General features: G+C 52.5%; 2 protein-coding genes across 6 annotated transcripts in view; one reads left to right on the top strand and one right to left on the bottom strand.

The window, feature by feature from the left end:
* ZFP57 (ZFP57 zinc finger protein) overlaps positions 1 to 13,275 on the top strand; it is a 21,998-nt gene extending 8,723 nt beyond the window's left edge. For 4 of the 5 annotated variants that reach the window (XM_064597046.1, XM_064597047.1, XM_064597048.1 and 1 more), the window contains 4 exons: positions 7,930 to 8,317; positions 8,687 to 8,813; positions 9,275 to 9,361; positions 10,087 to 13,275. In XM_064597046.1, the coding sequence (XP_064453116.1) occupies positions 8,099 to 8,317; positions 8,687 to 8,813; positions 9,275 to 9,361; positions 10,087 to 11,318 (1,665 nt within the window). In that variant the 5' untranslated portion in view covers positions 7,930 to 8,098 and the 3' untranslated portion in view covers positions 11,319 to 13,275. Of the gene's footprint in view, positions 1 to 36; positions 5,972 to 7,929; positions 8,318 to 8,686; positions 8,814 to 9,274; positions 9,362 to 10,086 lie in introns of those variants that run through there. The other variant, XR_010413456.1, reaches the window with a different exon arrangement.
* On the bottom strand, positions 12,455 to 21,638 carry MOG (myelin oligodendrocyte glycoprotein). Its single transcript, XM_045866073.1, has 7 exons — positions 21,524 to 21,638; positions 20,632 to 20,979; positions 15,663 to 15,776; positions 14,462 to 14,482; positions 14,123 to 14,143; positions 12,756 to 12,872; positions 12,455 to 12,495 (listed from the first exon to the last, which is right to left on the bottom strand). Exons 1-7 carry the CDS (start codon positions 21,603 to 21,605, stop codon positions 12,455 to 12,457), a joined length of 744 nt encoding a protein of 247 aa, XP_045722029.1. The 5' UTR covers positions 21,606 to 21,638.

Raw genomic sequence — 21,638 nt, 5'->3', positions numbered from 1 at the left:
TAGCTACACCTGTGGTGAGCACTCTGTAACCTACAGGGTTGTCAAATCACTGTTGTGCACCTGAGACTACTGGGACATCGCGTGTCAACTGCACTCACATTTAAAAGAATAATGCTGGGAAGTGTGATGAGTTGAAATGCAGCAACGTCATGGTCAGATTTTCTTGTTTGCAAGCCTTAGAAACTTGCTTGGGTGAGTATAAAGAAAAAAGGAAAATCAGTAGAAAGTATCTTAAAATATTTCATGTCACTGGGCCTCACAAGAGATGGGAACAAGGCAGTAAGTACGCCCTACCCGTCTTGGTTCTGCATCTTTCCTTGTGTCTGCTCATTCCTGTTCCCTCTTTGTTCTCATAGTGGAAAATGGCACCTCTCTGCTCTCTCAGAAACATATGCCAGCAGCTGTTGTCTCTCCTCTATACTCAACAGCTCCTTTTCAACTGGGTCATTCCTACTGAACTATAAATATTCTCAAATCTCTCCCATTTAAGCAAGCTACCATGCTATTCCTTTGCACTCCTTCCAAGCCAGATCTCCTAGGAAGTCTGTAGAAGCTGCCTGCCTACACCACATCAGAAACTAATGGTGTAATGTATGGTGATTAACATAACAATTAAAGAAAAAAGAAGAAGAAGCTGCCTGCCTTCTGGCCCCAGTGCCCATCTATCCACAAATCCCCTGTCACTGAGTCATCAAAGAGCTCCATGCAGCTAAGCCCAATGGACATTTGAGGGTAGAATGAAGAAAGGAGAGGGTGCCAACAACAGGCAGAACCTGACAGGCATGTGGCAGCAAAGGCAGCCTGGAAGAGACAACCACAGCTGGAGGGTAGGCGTCCAGTCCTTAGAAAACAGGAGGGCAAGGACATCAGTAGACCTGAGGACTGGTAGACAGGGAACCAATGGAGCCCATTCAAGGAACTGGAACAGGGCACCTAAGGTACAAGATAAGCAAACAGAATACTCGGGATGAAAGACCAGAGCAGGAGTAGAAAGGTTGACAAAACTGAACTGCGGACTTGGGTTTCACTGGGGATAGGCAACCACCTGGTGAGAGTTAAGAAAGCCCCAAATAGAAACAGACTATAAGGTTACAGGGCCAGGAGACAGAGCAGACAATTACTATAACGCTCATGCTGAGTCAAGTACGTGAAATAAGACTTTGAACTCATTGAAGCATGTCTGATGGCATCTTTAACCATGAAAGGTGAAGTGCTTGGAAACTGAGCCTCGGGACGTACGGTTTACAAGATTGGTGTGTTGTTTTATATAGATCTAATTATATAGCCTTTCACTGGATTAGGTAAAATTCACCTGTTACCTACTGTCAGTTCAAATAGTGAATAAACTGTACCTCATCTGTCATAAATCATATTTTTGCTGGTAACCTCATAGCAGAGAGTAGGATAGTTGTATAGAAGGAGAAAATAAAACGTATCTGCCATGCATCAAATACAATTAATTTTTTCACTGAATCATCAATACATCTGGATTCCAGGATAATGAACATACCCTGACTTACTAGAGAATAAACCAAAGTTTCCCATATTAACATAAAATTTTGTTGAGAGGAATAAGAAATTTAGCCAATAGATTTCTCAAACTTTCTGGGATGTGCATGTAACATACCCAGATATTCTTTTATGTTTATATACGTCTTTTATAGATGTAAAGTTGTGCTCTGTAATGTGGGGGTCTGTCTCTTTTTGCTTGCCCAAGGTTTCTTTGTGGTAAGCAAATTCCCACCCTCCTCCTCTTAGAGAATTGCTTCCCCCCAAAGTCCCAGCCAACCACAGCACCTGATCTTCGTGGCACAGTGACTGACATCAGTGTAGCCAGTGGTTGGCATGTGTCTCAAATGACACCGATCAGAATCCTTCCCTGTTTCAACAGGAGGGACAAGAACATTTTTATAAAAGTACAGAAACCCATTATGTACTCCCCTTTGGTCTGCATGGGACTTGGGACGTAGTGAGCAGTGTACTCAATCAAGTGGTCGTTCTCCTTATAATCTAGGACCAAGTAAATCTGAGAATCCAAGTAGCTGGGCCAGAATTAAGTTCGAATCTCTTAGCACCACCCCCCTCCCATTTCGGCTGGATTGCTCCCAACAGGGGGTACCAGCCAGGCCAGCCTGGGGCTATTATTAGGCTATTAGGGAAAAGAAAGAAACACCACGTCCAGGAATTTCCAAAATAGGTCCATATAACCTCCTGTCCTGGTCATTAGGAAGTGGCCAAGAGGAGATGATACTTTTGGGGGGATAGCAGCCTATGGTGGCCAAGCTGCCTTACAAAGGTGTGTGGGCCAGGAGGAAGTGAGGAAAAAAGACTAAGAAAATCCTTTTTAGTGAATTTTGAGAGGGCTGTTCAGCCTCTGAATGGTGGTAGGAAGCATGAAAGATCCACTAACTACCTTGACTATCAGCCCATTGTGTGAGACTTTGCAATGAAAGGCATACCATTGCCAAACTAGAATGGTCTGGAAAGCCAAAAGCATGGCACAGACTAGTTTCAAGGGCCACAGTACTATTGCTGGGGTAGGCTGACTGGACTAGAATAGCAACACTGTACCCTAGAAAAGTGTCAGCACGAATAGGTGCAAGAGAGGGCCAGAGGTCTGATGAGTCCACATGCCTGGAGCAGGTGTGGACAAGGCCCCTTGTCATGGGGCCTCTCTGCGTGTAAGACAAGCAGGTCACAAGTCAAATCAGAGACTGAATCCTTTCTTGTGTGCCCAGTCTATGATGGTGGATGTCCTGTCAGGTCTGGGATGATGATGGATCCAGAAGGCAGTGGGGGTGATCTGCACAAAGCAGCCTCCCTCAGCAGATGGGCTCCAGTTTGGCTCATCAGAGAACAGGTGCCTCCTAGGGGCATCCACCTGAGTGACAGATGGCTGGGTCAGCAGTTGGGTTTATTTCCAGTTTGCAGCTCCAGAGAGAGGTGTCTAACCAGTCTAGTTTTCCAAGTGCCAGACCACTGGGACAGCCCAGGAGTCAGTAAAATGACAGGAAGGTTGATCAAGGGGAGTACTGGGGAGAGCCATGACAACGGCCTTGGGTTCTGCCCAGCAGGGAGAATGGCGGCCTCCATTTTTGGTTCTGAATAACTAGCACTGGGACTGAATGTTGGCTTCAGCCTGAGACAGCACTCAGCTCAGCTGCCCCACCGTGACCCAGGACCAGGGCCCTGAGAGCCCTATTGAGCCAGCAGCTTTGGTCCAGATGGCAGAGTGAGGGATAGCACTGTCCCCAGAGGGACATCTGCCACTTCTCCACATGGACTGAGCTATGGGGGCCAGGCCAGCTGCACCCTTAAATGTACCACTTCCATTTCAGAAGCAAGGCCTATTGGATCCTCCCCACTTTGTGAGAAGTTGAGTCCCAGCTGACCTACCCTCCAATGTGACTATTCAGCCAGAATGTCAGAAAGCTTCCTTGGGTCAGGTGTTGAGTTTTGACAGGAGCCCAGAAACAAGCTAAAGCTGCCTTTCTAAAAGAGTGTACCCAGTAACTGTGTCCAGAGGGCGGTGGGTGCGAGACTGAGGGTACCACTGAGCACAGGCTACTCCCTTCGTCAGAGCTCTCATCAGCAAAACCATCAATCACAGACACTTGTAGCTGTTGGTCGGAAACCTCAGGAGTTTCCCCAGGTGAAAGCTCAAATTGGCCCCCATACGTGCAGGGCAAGGAGAAACTGAAGAAAAAGCAGGCCACTCCCGATTGGTACGTGGCAGTTTCAGTAAGCAAGGGAACTCACGTATTACCTTTGTCTTGGGTGGTCACAAGACAAGTAGGTGTCCACACCTGCCCACCAGAATCTTACAAGTTTATAGAGAGGCCTTGACTGGGTTTAGTTATGTATTCAATCCAGAGGGTCTCCACAACAGCTCTGTCTCAAGACTGTGTCCTTGAAACACGTCCCACTGTGAAGATGGTGGGTGGAATATACATTCCAAGGACAGGGAGGGAGGGAGGAGGACCGCCGGGGTCCTGCTCTCGGGTCAATGGGTGGTCATGTCCTCTCGATGAGCCCCTCCAACAGTAGCTCCAATGACCGAGAGCTTGCCACAGCTTGGTAGATTGTTACAATGGGGCAGAGGACTTCCCTTTTGTTGTCTCTGAATGAGAAAGAACTGGGGCAGCAGTTCTAGACCAAGGACCAGGAAATTGGCATAGGGTTTTACAATTTACAAAATACTTCCGTTGGGGCGCCTGGGTGGCTCAGTTGGTTGGGCATCTGCCTTAGGCTCAGGTCATGATCCCAGGGACCTGGGATTGAGCCCGGCATTGGGCTCCCCACTCAGGGAACCTGCTTCTCCCTCTCCCTCTGCTCATGGTCTCTCAGTCAAATGGATAAATAAAATCTTTAAAAAAAAAAAAAAGAAGGGGGCGCCTGGGTGGCTCAGTTGGTTGAGCGACTGCCTTCGGCTCGGGTCATGATCCTGGAGTCCCGGGATCGAGTCCCGCATCGGGCTCCCTGCTCGGCGGGGAGTCTGCTTCTCCCTCTGACCCTCCCCCCTCTCATGTGCTCTCTCATTCTCTCTCTGTCAAATAAATAAATAAAATCTTAAAAAAAAAAGAAGAAGAAGAAGAAGAAGAAAGAAAGAGAGAAAGAAACTTTTGTAAACATTGCTTCCATTAAATCCTCAAAGACAATTGCCAAAATGGTGCCCTGGTTGTTGCTAAATTCCAGACCTGGGTTGGAAAGGCTCAGCATCCGAGGGACTGTTTCCTACTTGCACAGACAGAATAACAAGTCTTACCTCAGGGGATATTTGAGGGGACTCAACGGAGGCCATGTTTGCAAATGTATTTTGTAAATTGTAAAACCCCATGCCAACGTGAAACATAAAAGATGATCATAACACAAAGTGGAATACGATAAGTGTTGATGTGGGAATGGTGGGTTTTGGAGCTGACGGCCAGGAGAGACTTTGGTGCAAGAAGGTGGTTTTATTAAAGCACAGGGACAGGACCCCTGGGCAGAAAAGAGCTGCACCGGGGTCCTGAGCAGTGGCCCATTGTACACTTTCAAGTTGGGAGGGGGTAGGGACAGCACAGGCCTCCAAGATATTTTGGAAACAAAATAAATGACCTATTGTTAGGAAAGGTCATTTATTACTGTCAGTAAAAACTTAGTCATTCGACCCTTTAGATGTGTATCAGTGGGTTATCTGCTTGGGGAATGGTTGCTAACATACATTTTGGGTGGTAGAAATAAAGGAAGTTTCCAAAGGAATTTCTATATGTTTAAAATAGACTCACAGGATCCTGGGGTCAGGCTAAGGTTGCCTTTTGCCCTTAGCAAAGTGTCCACATCCAGGCAGCTGAGCTCCCAGAGGAAGGTCACTGCCTGTTTCAAGGACTTGTCAAGGAAATTTAATTTTTTTCTTTTGCCTTTGTTTCCCACATCAAGTGCTAATTAAGTGGAAAACAATAAATGTGATACCCATTGGACTGATTAAAGACCTATATATGTCCCACTGAGCCTGGGCACCTGGGTGGCTCAGTCGTTAAGCGTCTGCCTTCGGCTCAGGTCATGATCCCAGGGTCCTGGGACAAAGCCCCACAGTGGGCTCCTTGCTCAGCGGAGAGCCTGCTTCTCCCTCTGACTGATGTTCCCACTGCTTGTCTCTCCCTGCCCCCTGTATCAAATAAAAAAATAAAATCTTTAAAAAATAATATCACTGAGCCAGGTTGAACTGGGTGAGGTTAAGTGCCCGAGGAAGTGACCTCTACCTGCCATGGTCCTCCCCGCACTCCCCTACCTCCAGCATTTTGGTCAAGGTGTGCAATCTCCCCTTTACCTTCGTTTTTCTAAGATGTGCCTCCGCCCCTCTTCTGGGGGCCCGTGCGTCTCGTTTTGGCTCTAGATGGTGGTGGTTGGAGGTTGTGAGTTTTAATCGGAGATAATCCTCTTTTTTCAAGAGCAAATTAAGATTGGAAATAAGGCAAGATCCCGGCGCTAGGTGGGACCAGCGGTTGCTACTGGTAGGAGGGTGGGCTGGTGAGGGGGCGGGGCTCTCTTCCTTTCTGGCTTCTCTGACTGTGAACTCTTGACCTTGGTGGGTCCACAGCCTTAGCTAGGCCCCCGGGGGCAGGGAACGCGGTGGGCTCGTGGAAACCGGCCGGGAGAGCGGGACTGCCCGGAGCTGCCGGCGCTGGGCAAGTGGGCACTGGGCCCCCTCAGTCCCTGTCCTCAGTGCACTGCGGGTGAGTGGGGCAGCTGGGTGTTGAGCTTTTGGGGATGGAGGCAAGTACAGGGTGTTCGTCCCGCACTCCTCGAGCCTGAAGCAGGCAGGCGGGCATTGCACCCGTCATCTTGGAGAGGCTCCCAATCGCTGGGCCCTGGGGAAAACCTGGGTGTCAGGGGTGTGGCCTGGGGCACCCACTTCTTCGGCCACAATGGGGGCCCCTGGCTGGAGTTGAGAAAGAGGGGATCCCAGAAGGGAAGTTTCGGCCGGTCGATGGGAGCACTGCAGCCCCATCCAGTGGGAGTTAATAGTCTTCTGTCTCCTTCCTGCCTGTGGGAGGTTTCACCCCGAAGCGACTAAAGGATCTGATCGCAGGGCTGGGCCTGGCTGGAGAGGGTCCTGGAGGGACTGACCGGAGCTGAGGGGCGGAGGGCAAGAGCCTGAGGGCCTTCCCCGGCTGGAGAGCCCAAGACTCCAGCAGCTGCAGCCCGGGGTGCTGGCGGGTCCCACAAAGTCTGGCAGCGGTGTTGGGGCTTTTGGTCCTTTTCAGAATTGCTGTGGGAAGTCGCTGACGGTGGTTTTGTCTTGGGTCAGAGAGATTGGGTGCTCTGTGAGGACGGGAAGATGGCGACAGGTTCCCTGAGGGCATTTACATTCGGGAAGGGCGGGTCGGCGGGTCGCCTTCCCCTCTGAGGGGTGTGGGTGTAGAAAGCGTTCGGGGACGTTGCAGGGGCCTGCCACAGCTGCTAGCAATTCCGACCCCACAGCCTTGCTCAGTCCCCAAACCAGACGTCGGGTTGAGGATCTGGACCAGGGCCTCTTCCCAGCGCCCCCAGCAATGCTGTTTGGAGGACCAGCGGGGAACAGGACAGCCTCCTGGGTCCTCGGGCTGCCGGGTAGGGGAACCATCCCCACCTGACATCTCGAACGACGACTGTGAACAGTCCTGATGGGAAGGAAGGAGGGACAGAGGGACTGAACCTCACCGTGCACTTCTGCCTCCTTTTCAGCAATCCAATTAACTCCATCGTCAAATGTCCTTTTTCTGTCTATTTTCAGTTTCACCACCAGTCCAGAAAAAGTGAAAGAAAAAAAAGCTCAGTGGGTTTTTATGTCTTTGTTCAAGGGATTGCACCTCAAGAAGGAGAAGTGAAGTGAGAGGCTGCCCGCGGAGGAGGTGGGGGTTGGGCAGGAGCTCCCTGAGCGGCCGGCGTCCCCAGTGCGGGGCTCACCAGAGCCAAGTGTTTCCTGCCGGCTTGTTACCTGTTGAGTCTTCACGAGGATCTTTATGATTCCCTTACAAGAAGTACATGTGAAAAACCCACAGAATCCCAGTTTTCGGTACTAGATGGGGTCTTAGAGAGTGTCTCCTTTCCCATTTTCTAGTGAGACGCTGTCAGAAGGGTGAGACTTGCACTAGGGGGTTTGAGACAGATCCAGGGCACACCCTCTGTGCAGAATTCTGCACGGTTGCCCGAGAGGGTGCTTGAGACACGGGCATCCTGTCCTCAGTGGTAGAGTCTAGGCTTTGAACACTAACTCTGCTGTGGACGGAGCTTCTTAGCGTCTCTGCACTTTAGGTCCCTTGAAATGGGGTTGGTAATTATGACGTCCCAGGGCTGCGCTGACACAGAGCTGGGCTTTGATAATTCTTGGTGTTCCCTGACCAGATACGGGCGCCATTGCCGCTCACTCCCCATCTGGTGATGCGTTTTGTTTCTCTCTGACCTCAGGTTTGGAGAGGTGGGCACCGGCCAGGGGCTGAGGCAGGGCAGACAGAAGGCAGATGTCTGCGGAGCCCCGGTAACCAGTCCCTAAGCCCTGAAGCCCGGGCTTTGAGGGACCAGAGGTGTGACTGCAGAACAAAACCAGGAAGAGCAGGTACATGCGTCCCGGGAAGCCATGCCAAACCTCAGGGAGGCCTCTGCACAGCCTCTCTGTCTGCACAGTGACCGGGACACACAGAGCCCCAGGAAGGGGTCCAGTAAGTCCTGGGGGCCAGGCCAGGAGTGGACAAAGCTGGAAGCAGACACCGTGGAAGAGAAACTGCTCCTGCAGGTGGATGAGGCAGCCCGGCGGGAAGCCGTGGAGAGAGAGTGCTGGTGGGGGGCGTGGCTGGAGGTGAGCAGAGCCAGAGGGAGGGCGGGACACTCCCAGACCGGAGCTGTTTCGTCTGTCCCCCGTCCGTGGTCAGATGGGGTTTCAGACGGTTCCAAGCTGAACAACCCCCCGGGCCAGGGGCTGCCAGGCCTGTCTCAGCCCCCGCCTCCACCCCGCCCTGCAGCCCTCCATGGAGCGCCAGCCCTTCTTACGTTGTTCAGTGCACACCAGCTCCCCCCCACCCCCATCTTCCTTTCCTTTCTGGGGATTAACATTGCTGGCTCTGTGCCTGTCTGTTCCTATTTCTCCCCTCCGTCCATGGTTTTATTTTTCTCTCGGGTTTCTAAACCTTGTGCTTGGATGACTCCCTGAGTCTCTCCTACTCTCCAGAAGCCAGTCACCTTTGACGATGTGGCCGTGAATTTCACGCAGGAAGAGTGGGTGTGTCTGGACGCCAGTCAGAGGGTCCTGTACCAGGATGTCATGTCTGAGACATTCAGAAACCTGATGTCTGTGGGTAAGAGGCAAGGGTTCCCTCAGCCTGCCCCCTGCCCCAGGACCCCGCCCAGGACCCTGGGACACCTGGCTTCCCTGAGTAGGTAGATCAGCTCACAGCTCACTTCACTGACCCTGCACCTTCTATACCTTCCAGGTGTGAAAGATCTAGGTCACTAAGCTCAGGGTGAAAGGACAAGAAATGAAAGCCTGCACGAAGGCAAAGATAATACTTGGAACATGTTAATTTGAAAATGTACCTATTCAAATGTACCAGTATTTACGGAATTGCTCCTATTATGTGCCAGGAACTTCGTTAGGAGGGTCTCCTCCCTGCACCTAAGTGTCCCAGATTAAGTTCTTAGGCCAAGGATACAGAAGAAGGTAGCCTGTTGTCCTCCCTGGGTATGAAGGGGCCAAGCCTGGGACCTCAACTCTCTCTTTCCTTCCCACCCCCAGTCAGAATCTTTCTGTCTAACCCAGATCTGATCATCGAGCTTGAACAAGAGGAAAAACAGTGGAGAGCAGAGCCCCAGCTCCGTCCCCCAAATGGAGAAGGCCTCCCTTCAGGTAAGCATGGCAGAGGAGGGGCGCAGGCAGGGGCCCAGGCCATGCCCTGGGAGGGTGGAAGCCTGCCTCCGAGCACCAGGGCTGGGCGCGTCCTATCCCAGCCTGCATCCTTCTCCCCTGGCTCCACTTGGAGCTGCGAGAGGGCTTGAGACCATGTGCTTGCATCCCTTGGCTCCAGAGGAACATCTGTTTAGGACAAGCAAATATCTGCAGTTTCAGGGATTGGAGTACATATAGGTTGCCTACATCCCTTCCAGGGGAACAGGAGAGGAAGGGATAGGAGCTTGTGCTGAGCCCAAGGAGAGACTCATGTCTGAGATAGAACAGGAAGGAGAGAGATTTCAGGCCGGGCTGACCACGGCTGCTGGTGTGCACTTCCCATTCTAGCTGGATGAATAACGGCGCCGCCTTTCACTCAGGGTCCCCACTTAGGAGGTCACCGGCAGGTGTCGTGGGAGCGTGAGACACTGAAAATGAGAGGAAATGGAGTTCGAGAAATGTGGGTATAGGCTAAAGTTCTGACCTCCGCTCTTGTTGAAAGACTCCACTTTAAGTGTTGATTCACTTTTAATTTGGAAACCCAGAGGTCCATTCTGCCTGTAGCCTGTGAGGTGCAAGAGTGAGAGAGAGCATGTCCGACGGGCACGTGAGGGAGCCAGGGGGGCCGGGGCCTGAAGGGGAGCTGGTGCGGGGAGTCCTATGTCCCTCCTCCTCCTCCCCTGCAGGCGGCAGGAAGAAGGCACTTCAGGAAGAGGCTCGGAGGCTGCGAGACCACAAGGGGCCCCTTGCCTGTGGAGGGGCAGGCCCAGCCTCTGCTGCCATGGGGTCCGCGCACAAGGCCCCCGCGCTGCCCGCGTCCCAGGCCGGGCCGCCCTTCCTGTGCTACCTGTGTGGCCGGAGTTTCAGCAAGCGCTCCAACCTGCACAGTCACCAGTTTGTACACAGTCCCCACACGGTGAACAGCTGCGGCCAGTGTGGGAAGTGCTTCCGAAACCCCAGGGACCTCAACTACCACAGGCGCACGCATCTCGGGGAGAGGCCCTTCCGCTGCCCGCTCTGTGACAAGACCTACTGTGACGCGTCGGGGCTGAGCCGTCACCGCCGTGTCCACCTGGGTTACCGGCCCCATTCCTGCCCCTGCTGTGGCAAGGGCTTCCGGGACCGGTCCGAGCTCAAACGCCACGAGAAGACACACCAAAACCAGGAGCCGGGGGCCAGAGACCAGAAGCACATTGGGAGGATCCCGGGCCCTGGATCTCAGGAGTGCACTGATGGGAGCCAGCAGTCTGGCCGGGAGCTTGTGGCTGTGACCCACGCCCTGGAGGCCAAGACCCAAGAGCCCACCCCTGGAACCAAGGGTCCTGTGGCTGAGGGCCAGCCACCTATCGACAGGAAGCCGGTGATCACTGCGAGACGGTGGGCACCAGCCAGTGCAGCGCCGGGGCCTGGGACCAGGACGCAGACACCCAGCACGAGAGCCCCCGCCCTGGACCCCGGGCCCCACTGTCCCCCAGCAAAGCCCTCAAGACTCAAGGTCTTCTCTTGCCCCCGTTGCCCCTTGACTTTCAGCAAGAAAGCCTGTCTCTCTAGCCATCAGAAGGCCCAGCTCTTGGAACAGCTCAGCGCCTGCTTCCGCTGTGGCGAGTCCTTTAGTTCGTTGTCGGGGCTGGCCAGACACCAGCAGACGCACTGGAGGCAGAAGATCTACCGTTGCCCCGTGTGTGATGTCTGCTTCGGGGACAAGGACGGCCTCGTGGGCCACTGGGGGGGATCCAAAAGCAAGGGCCTGTGTCTGGGCAACCTTCAGGCATGCTGGGCCGTCCTGGGCCGATGGCTCGGCTTCTTTCACCATGCCCCCCCTCTGTCAGGGAAGGACACGGATCTGCCCCAGCAGTCAGGCTCCCAGGAGAGGGCAGGGAGGGCGGGGAGAAGGCACCGGAGGGGGGAGAGCCAATGAGGCCCCAGTACATGAAGAAGTGGCCTTTCTGACTGAGGTCTTCTGTTGGCTGCTTTTCCCACAGTCTGGCCTGCAGGCTCGGGGGACACCGGATGGACCTGCAGGCTCAGGGAAGAGAGGGGAGGGGCGATGAGGGAAATGCCGGAAGGACAGGCTAGAGAAGTGGCACACGGAAACTCGTGTTGTTATTAATTAGCACCTGCCTTGTTTCTTTGTGTCTGGTAGACCATCAAGTAGAAGTTGTTGAAGAAATCAGTGCTCTGATAGGGGATAACACGGGAGAGGAAGTACGAGAGGAGGGAAGGGGCCTGGGGGACCCATCCGTGCAGGGGGTGGAGGTTGAGACCGGTGTGACGCCCGCCCCGCTGCCCTCGCCGCTCCGCAGGGCCAGATGGCGCTCCAGCCCGTGGCCTCAGCTGCAGCTCACTCAGCGCCAAGGCTTCGCACTCCCCCTGCTCCTTCCCGTCAACGCTCCCGCCTCTCCGCTCTGCCCCCCAGGACGGAACGGATTTGCAGCAGGGAGTCTGCTGGTCTCAGTCCTGCCGGTCACTCTCCAGCACAGGAGCTGTCAGAGAGGGGACACCTGCCTGGCCACAGCCAGAGGCGGCTTCCACATGGAGCGAGGAGAGAGGACAGATGTGGGTAGCCAAACGGGGAAGAGGGAGGGTGGATGACAGAAGAGGACTCAGTCCCATTTGGGATTCAGAGCATTCCTGGAAATGCAGGTTGGACGTCCTGGTGGTGAGGAGGCCAGTGAGGGGGACGCCCCACCCTGAGGGTCAGTGCTTGGACCAACCAGGCTGTCCTCCATCCTTGCCAAGATGCAGCATCACTCAGAAGGGGTTTCCTAGAAGGAGGAGAAAATCACCTGAAAAATCTGTCAGTGCCAAGCCATTAGTCCACGGAGAGGAAAGCCCCCCGGGGGTCCCCTTGCCTCTGCTGCACCTGCCTCAGCGGCTGGTATTGGAGGTGAGGCCCAGGGCAGCTGCCGGAGCATTGGGAAGGGACACCAGCAGAGCACGTTGGAGTGCCCTGCGCCTCCTGAGCCAGGCTCTCTCCAGCTGGAGAGCCGCCCCCCCCCCGCCCCTGCCCCCCAGGGCTTCTGGTCCCTCCCCTGCCCCCCTCTCCCTGCCTTCCTAGGGAGAAGAGAACTTACTTAGCTCTTCAAGAAATTGCCCTGGAAAGAAGAAAGCAAGCCATGACTGGTGGAAGATGACTGGTCCCCTCCCCACGCACCCCCCCCTTCCCGGCCCCAGGGCGGCCCCAGCCCCAGGGGGCTCAGCCAGAGGTTCCCCTCCTGGATTCTCTTCCGAGGACCCCCTGGATTCTCTTCCGAGGACCCGGAGTTGGCCTTGGGGGCGGAAGAGGAAGGCCGACTGGGCGCTCTGGATCTCGGCCCCCCCCACCGACGGGCCCTGCCTGCCGCCCCCACTGCACCTGCGAGCCTTCCATGCAGCCACTCATAGCAGATGACCAAGGCGAGCAGGGGTCCGAGCACCGGAACCAGCACAAACAGGGTTATCTTCCAGCAGGGCACCCTCAGGAAGTGGGGGTCTGAGCCGTGGCCACAGAGCAGAGAAGATTAGCCGGGGTCCCCCACCCCTCCCGCCCTTCTCCGTGTCCTGCGGTCCAAGAACACCAGGCTCTGTGCAGAGTTCAGGGAGCTGGTGAACTCAGATGAGAAAGGCCCTGCATCCTTATTTTCACCAACCTTTAACTGAATTTAGCATTTCTTCCATTAAAAATGGAGGCCACAAACCAGTCGTCAGCAGTGCCTGTGACTTTATCACCAAAGAAACCACAGATACTTTCATTCCCACTGGAGTTATTGCTGAAATCTCGAAATGCTTGTCAATAGTTTGACAAAGTTATTGCACCTGCTGCTACATTGTTAGTGTGTTTTTGTTATTTAAAGAAACAGTTGTTACTATATTACAAATGGGTTTATATTTTGATACCTGTATTTCAATTCAATGGTTTTCTCTGCAATCGTACCTGTTACGTTTTCTGTGACTGTTTAAAAACCTTATTCTGGGAAAGGGTCCATTAGGCTTCACCAGAATGCCAGGGAGACTCATGGTACAGAAAGAGGTAAGACCTTTGCTACTTGAATCCTACAAAACAAAGATCGTGTTCCTCCCTTCTTGGGTTGCAGAGACTGTGTGTGCGTGGTCTGCATGCTGATGTGATGTCCTAAACACTCAGATGGAGTGCTCCTCGTTCGGGAAGGCTACTCAGAGCAGGGACCATCTGTGCTCTGCCTTAAGGCATCTTATACTTTCTGCAACATCCATCTAACAAGGATGTGGGTGCCCCTCTGTTGCAGGCATGGTCCTTAGGCCCTGGGGAATCTGCAGTGAGCAAAAACGACAGGGACTGTCGTCTTGAAGGGCCAACATTGTAAAGGGGCTTGGTGTGTCCTCCAGGAAGCCTTCCCTAATCAATCCTGTAGAGTCACTTGTTCTGTGCTCCTGATGCGTAAGTACTTAGTTCTCCAGCCAGTTCATTTCACGTCCCCAACTAGACACCAGGCGTGCATGGGATGTTCTGTGTACCTCCCCTCCGTTAACGTCCGCGCAGAGAAACCTTGCACTTGATACAGCAGGAGTTAGCCCTCGGGGCTGCTGGCGCAGTGCCCGGCACGGAGGAGTGGCACAGGGTGCTTGCCATCATCATCTCACCCGTGACTTCTTCAAGGGAAAGGAAGAGGCAGGAGGCCAGCCCCGAGCAAGGGTTCTATTTCCCTGGTGACCGGGTCCCACTGACACCACGCTGACCAGGGAGGACCAGGTCCTGGCACTTACCAAACGTCCGGTGCAGGTTCTCTGAAAGGGAACACACAGGAAGGGACTCAGTGGGGCACTCGGAGGGTTTCCCTTCCCCTCGGAGCCTCTGTGATTGAATCACTTAAAAAACTTTCTAGTGAGTGACCCGGCGGAGGAAAGGGAACTGCTGAACTCTACCCCGGCTGGTGGCAGAGGAAGGAGTCTCGCTACAATCCATGCGTGGTTGCCGGGGTCTGAAATACTAGTGAGGTCCTGTCTGAAGCAAGCACAGGGTATGGGGACAGAGGCAGAGATGGTCAGAGAAAATGACCACGGCACTGATGCCAAAGGACCAGAGGGAGGGTGACGAAAACTCACCTATCTCTGCTCGAAGTTTTCCTAAAACAGAAAAAGGCAACACTGTTAGTTCCAGCCCTGGCATGAGACGGGGCCCCTCCCACACCCAGCGCCGGGGCCTCCGTGCAGGCGGCTTCTCTGCAGCCCAGGACTGCCCGCAGGGGGTGGATGGGAGAGCCCGGGTTCGGAGCTCTCTCCCTGGCTGCTGTCAGCATGAAACACGAGTCCAGTGGGGGGACAGCAATGGCCCAAACCAGCCTCAGGTGTCCTCACCTCCCGTGCCAGCTCTTCGCCTTGGGCTCGCAGGTTTGCATCGTCGACCCCCCCGCCCCCTGCTGGGCTGTCACTTGGTAAATCTAAAGCCACTAACGTCCAAATGCGGAAGGAGACAGGCTCCCAAGTAGACGCTGCATCACAATATCCCTTCCCAGACAGGAGGGAGGCAGGTCCCCCGCAAGACAAGGTCCATCAGCCCTGCGCTGGATTCAAACCCGGGCGGCCAGACACCATCGCAGGTCCCTTCTGCTCAGCCGTGGGAACTGACAGCCTTTTTCACATGGGGGGAGAAGGGCACTGAGTACCCGGGATGAGTTCAAGGGGAGAGAGAGGACCCACCCTTACGCCCTCGCACACCCCAGCCCTCCCTGCAGCTTTATGCTCTCACGACCCGGCGGGGGGAGAAGAATCCCAGGGCCCGTGAGCTTTGGCTCAGGGAGAAGGCGCAGGGTGGACGCTCTGGGCACAGAAGAGGAGCTTCACTGATAGCTGAGGCCGGGTCCTCCGTGTTGAGCGGACAACGAGGAGGAAACAAGTTTCGAACGCTGACGATGCGGTGGGGACTTTTGCTCAGGGTCGTTATTTAAACCTCCAGTAGGCGTCGACCTGTCCGACTCGGAGGCTCACGTTCCCTCGGCATGAAGCTGCCAGGTGTGGTCCAGAGACCGCGGGGGGCAGGCCCGCGCCCTGCCAAGGACAGGGGTGTCGCCCACCTAACTACTGAACCACCCCAGGCCTCGGGCGCCTCCTCTGTAAAATGGGGCTGTTGGAGGTCGGCCCTACCTCACAGGGAAATGCAAGCACCCGTTACAGAAATGAAAGCATTCGGTGAGACGTCAGATTGTCATTCTGCAGTTTTGAACCCAGAAGTCACTCAAAACTAAACATTAGGCAACAAGCTCCAAGAGGCCAGGGTATTTCAGGGAAGGGGCCCAGCAGTCTGTACCTCTCAGTCTGTGCTGCAGGCAGAGGTAGACGAGGCCCACGGTGATCTGCAGGAGCAGCACGGGGAGGACCGCGATGAGAACCAGCACTCCAGGGCTGATCCAGTAGAAGGGGTCTGAAAGGCAGAGTGGTGCTACAGCCCCAGGCCCCGCACGGAGCCTGGGGCTGCACCGATTGGAAGAGAGGACACAGAGCTTGAAGGAAAAGTGGGTCTGTTTCCGGGAAGGGCTCGTGGTTTTCCAGGTTCCATACGAGGCCCGTCTCACAGAGCTTGGGAACCAGCCAAGAGACTTAGATCTGGTGCTCACGGGGCATGGGGAAGGGCTCCACGGGGAGGATGACAAGACTGGACGAGGGAGGCCAGTGCGGAGCCCACAGTCACGAGGAGAGTACAACACGGCCCGAGCCTGAACGAGGACGGGATGGGGTTAGGGAGGCAGGATCTGTGGAGTTAGAGGGGAAAACCATGCAGTTATTTTTAGTAATCTTTGACCTGAAATTTAGCATTTCTTTTCATTAGCATGTCTGTGGGCAACGCACCACAATACCATGAACAGAACAGTGACTTTGTCATCAGTAAAACCACAGATATTTTCGTATCGCGTTAGAGTTGTCAGAAAAACCTCAAAATATCACTTACGTTTGTCACTAAGTACCAGGGCCACTCCATATCTTGTTGTCGCAACATTTTGATAGCTGTGTTTCAGTACAAATGTGTTTTATTTAATGCATTTAAAACATCCATCTGGGAAGGGTAAAAAAAAAAGGACGGGGGAGGCCTGGCTGGCTCCATCAGTAGAGCATGCGACTCTTGATCTTGGGGTTGTGAGTTCGAGCCCCACACTGGGCACAGAATTTACTTAAAAAAAGAGAGAGAGCAGAAGGGTCCGTCGACTTCACCAGTCCAGTTAAGAACCCCTCTTGTGGAGGTTCTGAGACAGTGGCATACGTAGGGTTTGATGACTGAGGGGATGTGGAGTGGGACCACTGATGGGGGGTGGCCTTCGGCTCTGGCTCCCACCTAGAACTTGCCATTCTAGAATCTTGTTCGTCAGCGCCCAAGAGCTCTTCCTGACTAACCTCAGTGAGCCCGGCTGGGCTCAGCCCTTGTTCTCTCCTTTTGGGGGTTAGAGAAAGACACGGCCATCAAGGGCAGGGACTAACTGACAGCAAGCAACTGGTCTGGGAGGGTTTATTAGGTATAAACAAAAATCCTTCAAGTTGCAGATTAAGGCTCCTGTCTATTATGTTCCCCAGAATAAAATGTAGCCAATTCTACTTTCCAAGTTCTTATCAGAAGTTCCCTGCAGTTGGGATGCCTGCGGGGCTCAGTCGGTGAGGCGTCTGCCTTCTGCTCAGGTCATGATCCCAGGGCCCGAGGATTGAGTCCCGCGTCGGGCTCCCTGCTCAGTAGGGAGCTTGCTTCTCCCTCTGCCTGTGCGCTCTCTCTCTGACAAATAAATAAATAAAATCTTAAAAAAAAAAAAAAGTTCCCTGCAGCAATGTGATTTAGCAGGTATAGACTTCCATTCTTTGCACATTTTTATACCTTCACAAAGTACTAGGATCATAAAAAACAGAAAAGAAGGAGCCATTAGGGGCCTTCTGATGGAAAGGAGTATACAGCATCACCTATGAATGCTTGGAAAAATAAATTAAACCTGAATCTGATTGTATACTTCTTTCTCCGTTTACAAGAAATACAAGTATGGGGCACTGTGCTGAACAGAATGGGAATGAAATCAGCAAACGCTAGGCCATGGGAAACTCCACAGGGCAAACACCAAGGTGTGGATCTTGTGTAGATTAGACTCAGACCAAACAACTGTAAAAATATATTCGTGAAACAATCAGGGGAATTTGAACACAGAGTGGATATTGAGGACCTTAAGGCATTTTTGTTAATTTTAGAAAAGATAGGATAACAGTATTGTGGTTATGTTTGTTTTTTTTAATTTTTAATTTAATTTAATTTTTATTTTTTTTTAAAGATTTTATTTATTTATTTGAGACAGAGAGAATGAGAGACAGAGAGCATGAGAGGGAGGAGGGTCAGAGGGAGAAGCAGACTCCCTGCCGAGCAGGGAGCCCGATGCGGGACTCGATCCCGGGACTCCAGGATCATGACCTGAGCCGAAGGCAGTCGCTTAACCAACTGAGCCGCCCAGGCGCCCTGTTTGTTTTTTTTTTTAAAGAGTTCTTACATGTGAGCAATACATTCTTTTTTGTTTTCCAAGTAAACTCGACCCCCAATGTGGGGCTGGAAGTCATGACCTTGAGATCAAGGGTCCCTGACCTTGAGATCAACAGTCTCGTCCTCCACGGACTGAGCCAGCCAGGTGCCCCTGAGTGACACATTCTTGCGCATGTAGCAAGGGAATGATAATAGGGCCTAGGATTTGCCCCAGTAATTCAGTGGGGGAGGGTGGAGATGAGTGGGTCAGGTGACGGGTCAGGTGAAGCAGGCTGTCTGTCTGTCCTTTGTCCGTCTGCCGGGGTGATTGCTGCAGAAAGGTGGTGGGTCCCTGGAGGCTCATTGTAATAGTCTCTCTGCTTCTGTGATGCTTTTAAGTTTCATAATGAAGTGTTTAGAGAAAGGATTAGAGACACCGGGTAGAAAAATCACAAAAATGCAAGAAAAAACTAAAGTTGGAAAGAAAGATAAAAGACTCTTCAGAGAAGAAGGGGAGGTATTTATCTGCTATAACAGTCACTGCATTTCAGTCCTCGATTCGGCTCAGATTCCTGCGCCCCCGTGAGGCGGGTGGTCCCTGTTTACTTGTAAAACACTCTTTTTTTAGACTCTCAGGCATGCAGACTCTGAGATGGGAGGAAGGGGGTAGGAATGTTGAAAATCTACCCAAAGAAAAACGCCGTCCCCTGAGGCAATTTCTTCCTCCCTCCCTCCCTTCCTTCCTTCCTTCCTTTCTCTTTCTTTTCTTTCTTTCTTTCTTTCTTTCTTTCTTCTTTCTTTTTCTTTCTTTCTTTCTTCTTTCTTTCTTCTTTCTTTCTTCTTTCTTTCTTTCTCTCTTTCTCTTTTTTCTTTCTTTTTCTTCTTCTCTTTCTTTCTTTCTTTCTTTCTTTCTTTCTTTCTTTCTTCTTTCTCTTCCTCCCTCCCTCCCTCCCTCGCTTCCTTCCTTCCTTCCTTTCTCTTTTTCTTTCTTTCTTTTTCTTTCTTTCTTCTTTTTTTCTTTTCTTTCTTTCTCTCTTTCTCTTTTTTCTTTCTTTCTTTCTTTTTCTTCTTTCTTTCTTTCTTTCTTCTTTCTCTTCCTCCCTCCCTCCCTCCCTCCCTCCCTTCCTTTCTCTTTTTCTTTCTTTCTTTCTTTCTTCTTTCTTTCTTCTTTCTTTCTTTCTCTTTTTTCTTTCTTTCTTTCTTCTTCTTTCTTTCTTTCTTTCTTTCTTTCTTTCTTTCTTTCTTTCTTTCTTTCTTCTTTCTCTTCCTCCCTCCCTCCCTCCCTCCCTTCCTTCCTTTCTTCCTTTCTCTTTTTCTTTCTTTCTTTCTTTCTTTCTTTCTTTCTTTCTTTCTTTCTTTCTTCTTTCTTTCTTCTTTTTTTCTTTTCTTTCTTTCTCTCTTTCTCTTTTTTCTTTCTTTCTTTCTTTTTCTTCTTTCTTTCTTTCTTTCTTCTTTCTCTTCCTTCCTCCCTCCCTCCCTCCCTCTCTCTCTCTCTCTCTTCCCTGGGTGGGGGCTGTGCTGGGGGGAGGCTGACACAGCACAGGAAGGCGGAAAAGCTGCACACGGGTGGTCCTCAGGATCACACGTCCCTGCAGGTACAACCCCCCAGTAGGACCAGCTGTGTGCACATGGTCTGCGGCACACAAAGCCATTTTCACATCCCGGACACCCTCCTCCAGGAACAGGGCTTTGTTATTGCGCACACAATGCCATCTTCTGGCCGCGACACACAGAAGCGATGGATTGTCTGACGAGCAGGTGCGGAGGAGGGAAAGGACCTTGAGACACTGTTCCTCAGTCGATAGCAGGGAACAGTAAGGCTCCCTCTCCCACCCTGTGCACATCTTAACCAGCCTGCGAGAGGACCAAAAACCAAATGCCAAAATCCCCATCATACAAAAGGCACCAAAAGAGGGAATTCGGAAGGTGGCGTCTTTCTTTCACACATTTGCTCCATTTGTGTATTTACTTGGACCACGTTTGCCAGGAATGCATTGTTCAGTGATGTTCCTTGTCTAATAAAACACCACAAATACATCCACTGAGGTATCCACTGTAGTGGGATTTGGTCATTTTGATCATTTTGGTCATTCCTTAGGAATCGTGCCTTTGTTTTTGACAAACCAGGGGACATTCCAAAGCCAAACATGGAAGGAAGAAAGTCCACGCTGACACTGGAATTAACCTTCAGGTTATTACATCCCCTTCCAGTGGTAAAAAACAATCAGAAATGGATTATTTTGGGTTGTGCTGCTGCTATTTCTCAGCTTTTTTACTTTGGTTTTTATTTTATTTAAACAATTTTTTGTTTATGCTTTCTCTGTATGTACTCACAAATGTACTTATTTTCAGCTCTTTTCTACTAACTCATACACAGGGCCCTATAATTCTGGTGTCTCCTCTGGCTGGATCACACTCCACCCTCCCTCCTGCCCCTCCTCCCCCAAAGTGAACCACAGTCACTTCACTGTCTGATGGGATCCTTTCATATTTTACTGCAGTGTCTCTGCATGTACATCTGCATCCAGGAACACGAAGTCCCATGCTTGTTCCCTACATCCAAAGCCCCTCACACAGTGCCCCCCAGCCGTGGGGCACAGCCCTAAGACAACCTATCAGGGTCTGGGTAGCAGTGCAGATTCCATCATTTCCCTGCTCCTGGCATTGGCTTTGATCCAGCCTCTTCCCCACCCGGACAGCCAGACACAGGAGTGGGATGTTTGGGCTGTACGGTCGCATCTCCGAGGAGAGAGTGATGAAAGTCTCCGAGGGAGGTCTTCCCCCCGCAGATACTCACCTTCCACTCTCAGTTCCATTGCCGCCTCCTCCTGGTAGGAATGATCCCGGAAGAAGCAGGTGAAACCTCCTTCATCTGCGAACCTCACATTCCGGATCCTGAGGGTCACCTTCCCCTCGCCCATGGTTTCTTTCAGCAGCTCGGTCCGCCCCCGATATTCGGGTGCCTGCTCTGCATCCTGGTCCTTGCCATTTCGGTAGAGATGGACCACCCTGGAGAAGGGGGGCCGGTACCAGCCCACCTCCATGCCTGTGGCGTTCTTCCCGGGATAAATGTGACACGGCAGCTCTGCTTCATCCCCCACCAGCGCCCGGATGGGGTGGCCTGGTCCTATTACTCTGAACTGTCCTGTCCAAGACACCAAAGAAAAGAAACCGAGAGTCACAGGACCTTGACACACAAGCATGTCCCGGGAAGGGCTGCTTCCTAACAGTGAAGGAAGAAGACACTGATTTTTACATGGCGTTCTGGAACGGGAGAAGAGAGACCCCCAGTTGTAGAGGTGCCGCGAGTGCCCTGGATGGGAGGAATGTTCTAGCATGTGGTCACTCAGCAGGGCTGCTCACGCTTCTGCCTTCTGTATCCATCTCTGACTCTGCAGCCCAGCCTTTAGGGCCCATCGTGGGATGTGGTCTGGCATCTTGCAGTTTAATTCTTGGGATGGGGACCCCCTGTCTGAACCTAACCAAGCTGCTCCCTACTTTCCCCTGGTGGGTTTGCTTTTGTCCTTGTTCACACCCTGTTCTGAGGAGGGGAGCCCTTTGAGCACACCCATGTTTTGGACAGATAACATGCAAGACAAGCTGAGGATGAATTGAAGGAGGTGAACCCAGGGAAACTGGCCTTTCTGTCGTCAGGGTCTCCCCAGGGCAGAAATAAAGATAAATCTTACCTGCAGAGCTGCAAGACAGCTGGAGGAGGAGGAGGAGGGAGGGAAGGCAGCTGGGCAAAGAAGACCTCAATAAACTAGCCATCTCCACTGGGACTGGGGACAGAGCGGCCCTGCA

Source organism: Mirounga angustirostris, unplaced genomic scaffold, assembly GCF_029215605.1.
Source record: "Mirounga angustirostris isolate CCGP_5_RB_7025 unplaced genomic scaffold, mMirAng1.0.hap1 SCAF_8, whole genome shotgun sequence".
NCBI classification, from domain to species: domain Eukaryota; kingdom Metazoa; phylum Chordata; class Mammalia; order Carnivora; family Phocidae; genus Mirounga; species Mirounga angustirostris.
Note: the sequence above shows the minus strand (reverse complement) of the source record. Positions and strands in the feature narration are given on the sequence as shown.

What these genes read in the sequence shown, in the direction of transcription:
- MOG (XM_045866073.1), bottom strand. Translation starts at nt 21,605, where the DNA reads ATGGCTAGTTTATTGAGGTCTTCTTTGCCCAGCTGCCTTCCCTCCCTC. An exon ending in AAAACTTCGAGCAGAGATAG is followed by an intron (nt 14,144 to 14,461) that starts GTGAGTTTTCGT and finishes GTTCCCTTTCAG; the next exon opens with AGAACCTGCACCGGACGTTT. An exon ending in GCTGCATGGAAGGCTCGCAG is followed by an intron (nt 12,496 to 12,755) that starts GTGCAGTGGGGG and finishes TCTTCTTTCCAG; the next exon opens with GGCAATTTCTTGAAGAGCTA.